The following is a 15404-nucleotide window of genomic DNA, read 5'->3' on the forward strand; positions in this document are numbered from 1 at the left end:
GTTTCACTGCAAAACTGCACTAACGCAGGTAAGAGACTGAAATTGCTACAAGTTACTCATAGAAATTACCAGCCCAATTTTATCAGCAGTTCACAGCTAGTCAGGACAGATTTTCAGAAGTGTGGCTCTGTAGTTTGTTATTTTAACATCACACTGCTCACTTGCTTATTTTTCTCTATTTTCTCTATTAAATGTGTGAGGCACGACTATTTATATTTTTGCACATGTTCAGGGCTGAATACCTTACCTGCTATGATGAATTAAAATGGCCATCATAACTTTATCATTAAAAGTCAGCTGTCATATTAGAAAGGACCACAAATCAATTATTYCTTTTCCTGGTTTATGCATCTAAGTTTGCTGAAAATAATGCTTCCCTCTTTTTCCTTTAAAATTCCTTTTGCTGGTAATTACTCCTCTTACAAGTTACTCTGAAATTACTGATAAAAAGTAAAACACATTAAGTATTCTTTCATTCCAAATCAAGGCTTAAGGGTAACAGAGAAATTAAGTCAATTTTGAAGTATCCAGCGATTAAGATGTACACAGTGCCATCTGCTGGAAGTATCTGAACTGACAGCAATTAAAACTTACCTGCTCCACTACAAAGAAAAGGCAACAGATATTCACAAAACATGTTATGCATTTGTAATAATTGGACAAATTTCACATTGCGATTCTTAATTGCAATATATCATCAAGATTTAAACATTAGTATTAATAGACAGGAGGTTCATTCATGTAGTAAAATTAGAGTCTAAGGAGGACTGGATGTCTCAAGGGAAAAGTAACAGGATATAGAGCCTTGCACCTCAAGGTCACAGGTTCAAATCAAATTCAATTTGGTAAAATGAAAGCTGTTACCATATGACGGCTGCTTGGCTGCCTATGCAAAATAAGCTGGTGGTCTCAGGCTAGATCCTCGAAGATGGGTATCTCACATCACAAAAACAACAGCGCTTTTAGGGTAGACTGGAATGGGGGCACCAAGGTTTGAAGTAGCACGAACCACATTATTCTCAACTCATAGGAGGCAGACTTTCCAGGCTAGGGTAAAGACCCAGCTGCAAATAAGCTTGATTTCCTCCTTCCTAGAGTTGAAACAGGCTGAATGAAGCATGGTACTCTAAACAACAAATAGTTATCTATTCAAAAAGCTAGCAAATGAAATGAAAGCACTCCAGAATGAGACAGACAGCAACTCCTCTAGAAAAAAACTTTRTATGTTTACTCTAAATTAATATCTGGAGACATTTTTGTCTTTAATATTATATAAATATTTCTTCTTCATTATGAAACTCGCACTTCCCTAGTTGAGCTCTGAAAATAAAGAACGTACCTCAAGGAAAGCAACTCTTCAATCTACTAAACTTTTAATTAGTAATAAAACAGCAAAACTGAAGGCTATATTTCTTTTATTGCATTTTCTCAGGCCTAAAAAGAGCTGGTTCTCAACAAGACATTTAAGACAGCAGCTGCAGGAAAAGTTTGATAATATCATTAGACCCACAGAATCCTGAAAGATGATGATAATAATGGAGATTATTCAACTACAATAATCATGTAGTTGAATTTTCTAAATCAGGGATGCAGTTTAAGAGGGGAAAAAAAGATGCATGCTTTCCTGTCTGAAACTGGACACTAGGGGGGAAAAAAAAGGGAAGTCCTCTTTATTTATTCATTTCAAGTGTCACTTAAACTTCTACTACTGAAAATGTAATGGTTTGGGGAAAAACAAACAATAAGAAAACTGTTTTACAAAACAGTCCTCAAGCAATTTACACTGCCTTAATTCAGTTATGACTATTATCAAATCATCCAGTTGTTTAGATCTCATTCTTTTGGAGAATTTACATATTTGTATAACTGATCAAAGATACTTACTTCAAACGTCACAGAGTAAGTATAGATCAAATTCAGTTTATTGTTGAATTCACCAGGAATCTCCATAGGTGGACCTTCACAACTTAAGTTGTTCTCATCTGTATGTTTGTAGCTAAGAAAAAAAAAGTTAAATAAGATTTGCATACGCATACATACACACACACTTCAGAATTTCTGTAACAGTCCTTGAGCCACATCAGAATTGAATTCTAGCTCTCATCAGCACTCACAGTGAGAGCTAAAAAAAATCCACAGGAAGAGTCCTAGGGACTGCAGCCTTGACTCTCCTAGACTCAGTTAATAAATGCCCAGAAATCTGYGCAGGTGAGAACATGATAGATAAAATTGTTTGCTACGCATGTGAGACAGATGAGACAGAGGTGGCATACCCCAAAAGTCATGGGATGTGGTTTCAGCCTACTCACTTTTCTGCCATGATCAGAGGGAAGTCTTAAGCGAATATGCTGCTGTGTTAACTGGGTTGTGAAGTCTGGAAATCCTTAAGTGGTAAGACAGTAAAGTTTTAACACAAGCTACCCTTTCTCTGCCACCATATCTCCTACCATATCTCTAACAAGATTGCATTATTGGGGTGGGACCTAATCTCAGTGTGTTTGTCAATAACACTRACAAGGAATTTCTAATGGATCCCCCAGAAGTCCTCACCTTCCCTCTAAAATCACAGGGGAAGGGTGTTTTTCATTTTGATAGATTTCAGGTATCTTGTTTTAATATTTATTTATTTATTTTTACACTGAGGCAACAGAAATGACTGTGACAACCTTTCCATTTTCCCTTAATATTTAAATAGTCTAATTTCCCTCTTCTTCAGGCTTGTGTACTCTGGAAAAAAAAAAAAGTAATTCAGAGCAGCATTATAAAGGCATACATGTAAATCCTTCTCTGCAGTACCTTAGAAGTACTGCAGCTGGAGAAGCACAAAAAGAAAAAAAAATAAGGAAACTGTAAGGTTTTCTTGAATTCACTCCTATGAATCTCCTGTAACAACAGAAAATAGCTTCCTTCTCATGGTGTACTTACCAAATCCAGCTAAGTAACTCTACCTTACATGTATTATATATTAATAACTAGACCAAGACAATAAAAACTTTCATGAAAGAACTAAGGTGTTCCAAACATGAATACTCCATCAGGAGAGCTTCAAAGCTGCWCAGCAAAACACCAAGTCAGAAAAGGACAAAAATTAAGGTTTTATGTGCCACCTAATTGTGCCCCCTTGTGGTCTGCATTACCCATGAACAAGCAACTTATCCCCATTATTTTTTCAACCATTCAGTATGCAACAAATAAAGGGTTAAAATGGCAAAGGTTGTTAGAGTCTTCTTGTTACYATCTGGGAGCAGGTGAAAAGGGCAAGAACAAGCTTATATAGGAAGCCTAATTCACTGAAAACACACCATATCATTGCAACTGAAAAACTAAGGCACTATACCCAAGTCATGTGATACCATACAGCATGTCTATATGATTTGAATAATTGTTGTCAYGTAATTTAAGAATGTAATCTCTATAAAGGGAAGAGTATAGGTTAGGGAAAAAAGCAATCTACTTTGAAATTGTATACATGAACTGCAGTTTTTAAATATAAAATGTATGAACAGTGACAGGGGCCAAAGCAAAATAATTACTTAAGTCCATTCCTGACCTCTGAAGGGCTTTAACTCCTCTCTGGTTAACATAGTGCAGAAAYTAAAAAGTTATGATTTAAGAAAGCAAATTATTCTTAGATGCTTAGCTTCTTTGAGTATCAGTATTAATTTAGTATTTCATCCACACCTCAGTATCTAAACCAATACTCATATATTTGCACAAAGACTGCATATCTGTACAAAGAAAGCACATTTGATAGGCAGCGCAGCAAGATTGAGAGAGATGACATGGGAAACTGTCACCCAGTTAAAGGATGTTTGTCAGTGTACCTGAAAAAAAAGTCTTTTAGAAAACTTCTATTAATCGTTTATKTCAAGTTCTAAGAGTTTGCAAAAGCAGCCTTTTCCTCATTGGAAGGGACACTGTAAATGTAATGCAACTTTGCTTTTTACATGTTCCTCAGATAAAGAACTGTTCTTTGTAWGTACAAGCCCAGTTGTGAACTAGTATACTGAAAGCCTTACCACAGTTAAGAACAACCAGCTCCTCAGAAAATCAAGAGCCACATTACACCAAGTACTATTTCTAAGTTTGTAAGTACTATTAGGATTCCCTGCTACTTGTACCTGCTGTTATAGTAGRCAGTTACCTTTGTGGTCTCAGTCGTGCCATCACCAGTCTTGCACCAGGCCAGTTTTCATCCTTATGGTACATGATTGTTATGTCAACATGGTTGAAGAGGTAGAAAGTGTTCTTCTTGTTAAACTCCGACTACAAAATACCAAGAGATTTAAAAATTTCTCCAGTAGGAGATGGCACAATGTGGTCAAGAACAAAATTAGACTTGTTACATGAATGAGCAGGAAAGAAGGCGACAAAAAAAAAACTTCAATGTTCACATAAATGTTATTTATAAAAACAAATCCACATGTGTAACACTCAGAACTGTTGAAATATCACATCTGCATTACGTAAGATTTAAAAGCATCCGACACCATTTTTGTAAAGTTACAACAAAAAGCTGCCAAAGCAAATTCAAAGATCTATCATTCAAGGTACAAGGAACTCAGGWTCATAGTTGTTCCCCCCGAACATATACACTTCACGGTGGACACTCCAACTACTGAAGCTTACAAACCAAGGTCTGCTTCAAGAAAATACACTTCACCTTCAATAACYATTCTGCTTTGTCATCTATTCTCCCAGGAGATAGAATTATGAAAACTATACAAAGCTCATGTTCAGAGTRACAGATGATACCTGAGCTGACTAGGGTGACTTGAATTTTCTTATCTCCTCCACATTGTTAMATTATTTTATTTGACCATAACTTTAATCTGATTTACAGGCTAGGAAGATAAGACTGCCAACTGAGTTTCCAAGTAAAATAAAATAATAATAATAAAAAAAAGAATTGTGAATATTAACCTAAATGGTCTTTAAAACATTCAAATTARCTGTTTACGAATTGCTGTATAACCTTCCTGTCCTGCCCTCCACCAAAATATTACACTTGTTCTAAAGTTATATGGATTCCATTATAACCCTGTCTTCAGGGACACCTGACATTACAGAGACACCTGTTCTCTGTAATTCCAAGGTAACAGTTGAAGAGGTAGCACAATTCATTAGCTGTATAACACTGAGGACATACTATAGTCATACAAATGAACAGTAATAACCCTTTCCCCTCACTATTTTAAGGGATAACTATCTCTGCAGGAATATATATTTGGGTATACTTCCAGATGACCTCCTCTGACTCCAGGACAGAGATTAGACAGTCATATCCAAAGCGATACATTCTTTCTTGCCCATGTAACACTTGTTCCTCCAGAGCTATRCCCTGTAATAGTCTCATTTCGTGTACAGACAAAAATTGATTCTGGATATGACAGCTCCTATGGCAGAGCATCCACACAACCACTAACATACATAATTTGCATAGCTCTTCACTGATATATAGTACAAGCTTTGAGTGCTCACTAAAAAAATTAAACCATTGCTATGTATGAAGACCCCCCACAAAAAATTAATCTTTTCATCTTAGCTGTTGACTTTGCTAAAACCATTTCCCATGAATTAGCTAGCTTCCATCACAAGATACTGGTATCAGTTTAACCTACAAACAACTTCCCCATAGCCCTACAATACAACATCACATACAAAGAACTATAGTTGAATACCTAGCTAAAACAGGTTATTCAACCCACAGACCATTTTCAATGGCCTTCTTTCTACAGAACCTGAGAAGTAACTAAGCAGGGAGAAGACTGTAGACAGACTTGCTGTGCATGCACAGCAGTTGATTTGCACATGCATGATAAATGCAGCACTTCCAAGAAGCATCAGACCTACTGAATACAAATAAATCTGAGCAGTAAACCTGTGGCAGAGCTGACAGCTCATCCTCTCACTGAGGACAGCACAGTCCCTCATCCTGGGAGAAATAAAACTGAGTAATCACTATTATATGAAACAGCATTAGTTCACCAAGCAACTTTAGGGATGACTGACACACCTCAAATTGTTGTCCATATAATTCTTTCTCCTGTCACAGCTGTGTTTTGATATTTTCCAGCTATCTGGGAAAATCCAGAGGAATTTGGCTTGTAATCTGTGCTACACAGCTTTTGCAACYAGAATGCAGTGCTCATTTCTAGATGTTCACTAGAAAGCTTCTCCCTCAAAGCAATAAAAGAAGGTCTTGCCCACAGATATATCTTAGTTGTATGGATAGAGAATGAGTAAGTACAAGGGTGGATACATATGAAACTTATTTCAGAACAAAACTCAAATCTTACAAATATTCAGATGCCATCAATACAGTTGTTTTATAGCTTCAACTATATAAGTCAAAAACTGTACGCAACTAAATTTTTATGGTGCATCGGTGAGAAACTGCATATAGAAGTAGTATTTGGTTTTGTCACTGTCCATGTTCTAATGTTTATAAAGATATCTGTTCTTTTTCAGGAAAATAAAACTTAACAATAAAGCTCGAAATGAAATTACATCTGCTATACTAAAAAAAAAGTTCCATCACTTACATTTATAACGCAGGCATCTTTAACTCTACCATCTGGAGTAACAAAGCATCCTATTGGAAAGCCTGGATTACAGTATTTTTGTCCATCTTCTACATCATAGCACCATGTTACAGGCATGTTATCAATAATCCTGGACAAAAAACATTGAAAAACAGGTCCTCAGAAAAAGACCTACCTTGTTTCACACTGACATTTAATACTCATGTAATGCACATAGTTTTCAATTAGTGCCCACAAGATGTATGATAGAGGACAACTATCAAATAGAAGAAAGTCTGTCACCACTTAGAAAATAACTTACATGATGTAAACAACTGAACAGCAGAAAAAAAGTCCAAACACAGATGTTAACTTACCAGTGATGTTGATAATTCAACTGCATTCCTTTCTTCAAAAAAGCCAGTTTATTTTTGTCAACATTGTTTTCTGGGTCGTATGATCTCGTACAAACTTTCTTGCATGTTTCTGGCTTATCAAAAGTGAACTGTTACAAAAGTCAACAAAAAGAGTAACTTAAACTTTCCTTCAATTAGACTTATTTTTAATGTAAAGATTACTTTTTTTCCCCCCAGAAGCTTCACTTTCTTGCTATAAAAATTCTGAATCCCAGATTTACCACTTCAGCTTAAATTTCAAGAATTCTGTACATCCAGCATCAACACTCCCCTTTCACATTGCTAAAGATCTCAACAACAGGCCAGATATTCAGATAAATCCTGAAAATCCAAATCTGAGAATTGGTAGAAAAGGTATTGCTTTTTTCTTCATTTTGTTTTATTTTGATAATTTCATCACCTGCTACACCAGGCTTTTAACAATACTTTTTTGAGTCTTCCATGTTAATTTTTAGCTGCATTTCCCCATGACAACTAAGTTATTAGATAATGCTGCCAAAATGCAACATGTTGCACAACATCTGTGCTTCAAGTGCAGACACTTCCTAACACAAAGGTGTTCACATCTGTGTATCAAGCTTGCATTATAAAACTCGGTTAGAGCTTAGCTGTTAGTAGGCTGACATAAAACACRATTGAAAATTCTAACACAGTCAAGGCCAAAGTGGTCAGAATAACAAAGCACTTAATTATTGCAATGTGCTGCCACTTCAAGGAAGTAACTGTTATAAAACTTAACAGTCTATTCAGTGGGTATCTAGCCCAAATGACTCATCATGCTTCACACTTAAAAGCACTTTGCAGCCTGCAGTAAGACTTAAAACTACATTAGCTCAAAAAAATCAAGGAAGAAGAGACTTCTAGGAGCAGTCAACACATGGGAAGAGGCATCACCTCCTTAACATCCTATGAAAAAATGTAAGGAGGTCCCTTATGACTGAGCAGCAATAGACTCAAACTCTGCTGCCTCATTTCCTCAGAGAGATTTGGATTATCTAGCAACTAGTACACAAACAAAGCCAAGTTTGCAGTTTCACCAGCAAATCCCAGTCTGCAAACTGCACCTGAGCTTCCAAGCACTTCATGAGCATTTCATGTCTCCTTTACTGACAATAATTTTTGCCAATTTGATTTTAATTGACCAGTATGTGAGAGATACTACTTTTGGTCATTGTTAATGCAATGCATGAGAAGCTAGAACATTTTATATCTGAACTACAAAATGCTTCTGTATTTTTATTTTATAGAAAATATCAAGTGATATATATCAACAATGTAAAGTTAAGCTTTAGACAACAGAAGTTAATTTCAAGCAAGAAGACAGAACTTGGAGAACCCCAGTAACAGTGTCTGAACCACCAGCTTACAGCTTCTTCTATTAGAGTCAAAAATCTAATGATTTCATATTACTTAACACAGTAGGTTGTAAGCCCTTTTATTATAAAGACAGATGATCACCAACTCTTCAGCTATATCCTAAGACAAGATTACAGGCATCAAAATGACAACTGTCAAGTTTAAACAGGACCATATCCAAGGATACCTTATATGGAGACGATGCTATTCTCTCCCCAAACAATACTTGTCCAAGATTTTCTGATGGCCTTTTTTCTTCCGTATCTTGACAGAAGTCAAAACTAGAAAAAAGCAGAAAAGATTACTTTTAATTGACAGAAAATTGTAAATATCAGCCTAAATCAGTATCTTAAGTTATAACCTTAACATCGCATTTTTCTTGCTTCTTTCAGTGCATTGGCCACTGTTAGTAAAAATCTGACTTGCTCTGCAAAGAAGTTTGGCATGTGCCAATTTTTTTATATCAATTTCAACTAAGATGCACCATAGCTGAAGTATTTTAACAGAATCCATGACATTAAATCCAAGCACACTTTTCAAATGATGATTTACACTATAATGCAAAGGACTGTTCTCTCCTCTTGCCCCCCCCAAATAAATCTCCTTTCTTAGTAGAGTCTTTATAAGTAATATTTAACATGAAACATGTTCCAAAGAAGAGAAATATTGTTAATACTAACATGTCATATTGCAAGATGCTATTCATTGACTCTTTTCCACTACTTTTCTACTCTGAAACAGCTAAATAAAGGAGAACATAACCATTCTGGATCTTYGTTATTTATGCATTGGCAGCAGTAGGTTATGAAAAAAGAGGTCTACTTGTCACTGGTGAATAAGTATCTTTTCTCAGCGTGCGGAACTAAAATCATTGACTTCCATAAAGTTTAATTTAAGCAGGAACAGTGTTGGCTTTTGGAGCTACTCCTCAGTCTTTGCCAATGTTATCACTGCTGTGTAACACAGTAAGAGGTACAACACTGGCAAGTTTCTCTCTTTTGTATGCTCAACAGCAAGCCTCACAATCATATTAATTATGTACCACTGTTTAGTTAGCTTATAACTATCCCCAAAGGCAGGTAACAGTTTTCACAGACAAGAATCAAAAAGAAAAAGCATTCAAGAATTTGATACAGAGCTTCGAGGGAAAAGGAAAGTAACAAAGACTTTTCTTCCAATTTCTTCTATTTGCCACAAGCAACGAACACAAAGCTCCCATCTTATAGACTTGATGGAAGGACTTTTAAATGCAGCAGTTTACACCAAATCCAAAACTAGAGTCAAAAAACGCACCCATTAGAAACCCACGAAGACGCCTCATCTTCACCAGCGAGGGAAGMGCGCAGACCGTGCGGAGGCACTGCTTACCGCCCTCGACCTTTGCACCCTCCTGTATTTCATTCCTGCCGCTGGGTTCACAATTCTGTTTGCACACCTGCAATAATGTTTTCGATGCACACGTGTGCCCTGTCAAGCTATGAATTATGTCACTTCACCCAGAAGAACGGAAAACCTGCTCCTCCCGATCACCCTGTACTTACGTGTCGTACTCGTAGGGCAGCACCGACTCGACCGAGTCCAGCCTGTTCACGAACAGCTCGATCAGGGACTGAAAGAGGGGAAGGGGAGGGAGGAACAAAACCGCGTGAGAACCCGCGTAACAACGCGGAGCGTTCCGCTGGCGGGCAGGAGCCACCGCCCGCTCGGCAGAGCCCGCTCCAGCGAGCCGCGCCAGGCCCCGGCGGCCGCGGCTCCTCCGCCCGGCCCGCCAAGCGGCGGCCACCCGCGGCGGCCGCTGCCGGNGTTATTTATGCATTGGCAGCAGTAGGTTATGAAAAAAGAGGTCTACTTGTCACTGGTGAATAAGTATCTTTTCTCAGCGTGCGGAACTAAAATCATTGACTTCCATAAAGTTTAATTTAAGCAGGAACAGTGTTGGCTTTTGGAGCTACTCCTCAGTCTTTGCCAATGTTATCACTGCTGTGTAACACAGTAAGAGGTACAACACTGGCAAGTTTCTCTCTTTTGTATGCTCAACAGCAAGCCTCACAATCATATTAATTATGTACCACTGTTTAGTTAGCTTATAACTATCCCCAAAGGCAGGTAAYAGTTTTCACAGACAAGAATCAAAAAGAAAAAGCATTCAAGAATTTGATACAGAGCTTCGAGGGAAAAGGAAAGTAACAAAGACTTTTCTTCCAATTTCTTCTATTTGCCACAAGCAACGAACACAAAGCTCCCATCTTATAGACTTGATGGAAGGACTTTTAAATGCAGCAGTTTACACCAAATCCAAAACTAGAGTCAAAAAACGCACCCATTAGAAACCCACGAAGACGCCTCATCTTCACCAGCGAGGGAAGMGCGCAGACCGTGCGGAGGCACTGCTTACCGCCCTCGACCTTTGCACCCTCCTGTATTTCATTCCTGCCGCTGGGTTCACAATTCTGTTTGCACACCTGCAATAATGTTTTCGATGCACACGTGTGCCCTGTCAAGCTATGAATTATGTCACTTCACCCAGAAGAACGGAAAACCTGCTCCTCCCGATCACCCTGTACTTACGTGTCGTACTCGTAGGGCAGCACCGACTCGACCGAGTCCAGCCTGTTCACGAASAGCTCGATCAGGGACTGAAAGAGGGGAAGGGGAGGGAGGAACAAAACCGCGTGAGAACCCGCGTAACAACGCGGAGCGTTCCGCTGGCGGGCAGGAGCCACCGCCCGCTCGGCAGAGCCCGCTCCAGGGGGGGGGGGGGGCCGCGCGGCGAGGGGGGCGCTCGGCGGCCCCCTCCCCGCCGCGGAAAGCCGAGGGGGGCGCTCGGCGGCCCCCTCCCCGCCGCGGAAAGCCGGAGCGCGGGGCGCCGCGCTGGGGCCTCCCGCGCGGGCGCTCACCTTGCAGCCCTCGGTCTCCTTGCCCTCCTTGCAGAAGCTGACGGGCGCCAAGCCGGGCAGGTAGAAGGCGGCGCAGAGAGGGCCCGCCAGCAGGAGGCCGGCCGCCAGCAGCCTCATCTTCCAGCCTGAAGGGGCGAAGGCAGCATGAGCCCCGCACCCGCGGCCAGCGCCTTAGCGAAGGCGGCCTCAGCCGAGGCGGAGGCCGGCGGCGGCGGCGGCGTCACAACGGCGCTGCGGCGCCTGCGCGCTCTGAGGGCGTGAGGCCCCGGGCGCCATCTTGGAGCAGGGCGCCCTGAGGCGCGGCCGCGGCGGCCGTTGGCTCCGGGCCGTTGGGGCGGGCAGTCGCCGCCCCGTCGGCGGGGAGGTGGCAGTGCGCTTCGCCGCGGTCCTGCATGCCCCTGGCGCCTCAGTCCTTGCGCCTTCTCCCAAGCGTATGGCTCCTACGCCTCTGCTCCACGCAGCTGCACTCTGCTACGTCTTATTTCTATCTATTTTTTAGTAAATACCAATTTTTCCCCCTCAAAGTTCCCTATGGTGACTCTTACCAGAAACGCTCTTCAGTTTTCAGCTGCCAGGGTTGCAGGGAAAGGCTTAAATAAGACCTTAGCATCTCAGAAATTAGGAGGGGAAATCCAAGATACTGTATTGCGACCCATATTTTAAACACGGTGACTTGTTTGCCTTAAAATTTAAGACATTTTGGATGGACGTGCAGCAGCCGCAGCAGCGCTGTGGCCCTGGCGCCAGGCCGTGGGCTAGCTGGTTGTGGTACTGAAGGCAGGAGCATGCGGGACGGGCTGCAAAACCTGTTTGGAAGCTTGGTAAGCACAAGCGATGGCTGCAAGCCGAGCTTCTTGGCAAGACCARTATTCCCTACTGACTCGTTACGGTGAAGGCATCGCTGTCAATGCAGAGCAGACACCGCCTCTACCATCTTCTGTGTATCTCCCATCTAGAAGCTGCTGCCTCTCCATTTTCTCTCCTACCTCRGACATGACGTTTGCATTACCCCTGCAAAACCACCATGTAAARCCATTTTACCCAACTCAGCAATCAGGAGCAAGTTGCCCTTTCCATAGGACAGAACCAGGCAAATGAAGAAAGGGATACTAACTCTTGCATTTCTTTGCAGCCTGACCTGGAGAAATTGAGCAGTCACTGCAGGCAGGTCTCAGCTATGGCTTAGGGAATTGTGATCCTACACTGCTGAACTAYAGATGGCCACAATTAGATCCCAAATAGGTGACTGGGGAAAAGCAGGTCAKGGAGTTGCAGTGTGGAAGCAGTGGACAAAGTCCTTGCCAGAAACTGTGCTGCTCTGATCTACTCGTCTGAGTTTCATGCACAAAAGGTATTGAATTTCTATAAATATCTATGAATTTGTAGCTATCTGGAAAWTGATCTTTGTACAGGTTGTCATGGAAGTATTTATTTTTGAACTGACTGAACTATTTTCTATTTATACTGAACTTGCTATAAGAACGAGATGTTTRATGAAAATATGCAGCTAGGTATGAGGGAGATCCAAATTATTGCACTTCATATGGAAAGGTTTGCAGTTTAAACCCAGCTGTGGTGTTAAACACCACAGAGGTCATTCAGGAGAGTAACATAAATGAAAGCTACAGAAAAAATGCATGAAGTGTTCTCCTCGTGGAAATGTCTCCCTGTTTCTGTCTAGGGTGTTAATTTTTATGGTTATCAATGAAAAGGCATGAATTGATCTGATTTTTTATATGTAAGTGGGCTTGTCATTAATGTATTTGATTGCATTTTTCTCTTAAAAACATAAGRAAAACTTTCTAATCTATAATAATGCAAGCAGTATTGAAGTGCAAGTAATCTACACTGGTCAGATAGGAACTGTCTTCCATGTAAAGGCAGTTGGAGGTTTTCCTTGAATCTGTTTCCTTGGATTTCCCCTCTAACTTTATTTCCTATTCTGTAGGGAYTAATATTAGGACTTATTACTTCATTTCCTATCAGAAGAATCAAAGTTGGAAACTGATCTGCAAAAGAAACTGTCATGSCTCTTTATTCTTGAACTTCTTTATTAACTGAACATTACTGATAAGTTTCCATTCAGGCCTCAGATCGTTTTCTGAATATTTCAGATTTTTTTTTACAAAATACAAACTTAAAAAAAAAAAGGAGAGGGAGAAATTAAATATCCTCTATGAAAAAAGATCTAGCTCACTGAACTTGGTGCAACATGGTATATAAACTATGTAATGGATTATAGTGAAATAGAGTTCCAATTTGCAATATAGATGGAAACAACATCTTAATGTGAAGCATGATGAAGATATCTTTTAGAAGAACTTAGCCCTGATACAATTAGGGCAGCCATGCTCAAATGTCACATCTTGTAATTATTTTGCTGCTAGTGACATCTAGCTACATGTACAGTACTTGTTAACAGAATGTAAAAAAAAATAAGCCTCAAGTTATCCACAAAGTATTTTACTCTTTTAATCAGAAGAGAATAAAAGAGAGCTGAGTTTCCATTTGCTTTTATTTCCATTTACCTGGCCAGAGGTCAGCATATACACCAGTGTATGTTATAGAATTACATAGAGAGACTTCATATGCAGGAGAGGGGGGCTATTTTTAGCATGTTTCTTACAGTGGCTAAAAATTCACATTTTTCACTACCTTATGAGGCTTAAAATTATTTGTATTGAAATTAGAATTTGTACCTGTTTTTTTACATTATAATTGGATGAGTATCTGGCTATGCCAGATGCAAGTCCTCAGTCTCTGCATCGCTATCCCACACAGTGCCCTCCCACATCCTGACCAGAGGTCATCTTTCCCTTTTCCTACACACAGTAATAGTATCCACAACCTCTTAGCATCTAGGCTGGAAAGGTGATCCTCTTTTAAGTGCACACTGCAGTCCAKAGAAGTATTTGTATACCTTCTTTTGCATTCTCAACAAATCTATGAGGTAATGTTGCCTTCTGCTCTAATATGTGGAGCTGTTGAATGTCTGTAACTGAACAGAGGAGATTGAAAATTTGAAGAATAGAGTCAGAGGTTCTCTGATCCAGATGTGAAAATTATGAAGCCCTGTGACTGTATGCACYGGGCAGTATTAGTAAGGAGCCTCAGATTTTGTGCAACCTTTCAGAAAGCAAAGTCTGAAGAATACCACAGAGAATAGAAATCACAGAGGAGTGAGCAATGCCCATTCCATGCATTAAGAAAGTGAATAAGGTAATATGCTGGGGGACCATATTCCAATTATAGGACAGCATTTCTGAGTGCTTCAACCTTACACAGCTGCTGCTGTTCCTCCATGCAGCTGGGGCAAGTAACAGTGTGGGAACAAGTTGGAAGGGCAGTAGGGATAGATGGAAGGAAAACTTTTTCTTATTATCTCCCAGCTGGTTAGCTATGGAGCGCTGCCAGCTCTAGAGACTTCATAGGCTCAGACAGGCTATGATATCTGATATCCTAAGTATGTACAGGTGAGAACCTGAAAAGGTACTAAGCAGCACTGCTTACTATACAGCACATATACCCTTTGAAAAGCTGTTAAAAAAGCCACCTGGTGACCTGAACAGCTGATGGAGATGCAGTATAGAAACACATCTGTAGAGATAGCTCCTCAGTCCCSCCCAAATGCATGGGGACTGGCCCCTGGTCAGAGGATTCTTAGTCAAACTTGGGATCAGTGGCTCCACTTGATTTTCTAAGTCTCCTTGTTAATCTTAATGGGACTTCAGCATGGGAACCAGGTGCATGAAGTAACTTCTCTGCAATACCTCTTGGCACTGTTCCCTCACTGCACAAGAATGAACTAGGAGCTGCATTAAATCCTGAAACATTTTAGGAATGTGCAATTCCTTTGATTATGCATCTTGTTGAAGTTAACTCTAAGGGTATTTCAAAGAGTGGGAATGGGTGTTGTTTTTAGATTCTGGCTACCAGTTTTCAGTGACAGTATGCAGAGTGCATATTGGTCTTCTGTAAAAAAGTTGCAAGTCTGTTTTTCTCCATTCTTATAAACAAAAGCCATTCTATTAAAAAAAAAAAGACACAAAAAACACAATCAGACAACTCCACTTTTGTTGTCAATTACTTTAAAGAAGATAACTAAAAATCCAGTTTTGTGTTTAAATTAAAAGATTAAGTGTTAATTAAACTGGGCCTTGTTGAATGAGCAGTTCAGCTAAAATGGCAATTTTCTATTGTTYTAAATTGTG

General features: G+C 40.0%; 1 protein-coding gene across 3 annotated transcripts in view; it reads right to left on the reverse strand.

The window, feature by feature from the left end:
- The window catches only part of LOC146584023 (transmembrane 9 superfamily member 2-like), a 34623-nt gene extending 23208 nt beyond the window's left edge, over positions 1-11415 (reverse strand). The window contains exons 1-7 of one of the 3 annotated variants that reach the window (XM_085325559.1): positions 11194-11415; positions 9838-9905; positions 8484-8577; positions 6902-7029; positions 6546-6675; positions 4145-4266; positions 1885-1996 (exon numbers count right to left, since the gene is read on the reverse strand). In XM_085325559.1, coding sequence (XP_085181685.1) covers positions 1885-1996; positions 4145-4266; positions 6546-6675; positions 6902-7029; positions 8484-8577; positions 9838-9905; positions 11194-11310 — 771 coding nt within the window. In that variant the 5' untranslated portion in view covers positions 11311-11415. Of the gene's footprint in view, positions 1-1884; positions 1997-4144; positions 4267-6545; positions 6676-6901; positions 7030-8483; positions 8578-8976; positions 9018-9837; positions 9906-10864; positions 10933-11193 lie in introns of those variants that run through there. The other 2 variants (XM_085325561.1, XM_085325560.1) reach the window with 2 other exon arrangements.
- Positions 11416-15404: the final 3989 nt, after the last annotated feature.

The sequence above is a fragment of the Rhea americana genome, unplaced genomic scaffold (assembly GCF_003343005.1).
Source record: "Rhea americana isolate MKP2758 unplaced genomic scaffold, rheAme1 scaffold_98, whole genome shotgun sequence".
NCBI classification, from domain to species: domain Eukaryota; kingdom Metazoa; phylum Chordata; class Aves; order Rheiformes; family Rheidae; genus Rhea; species Rhea americana.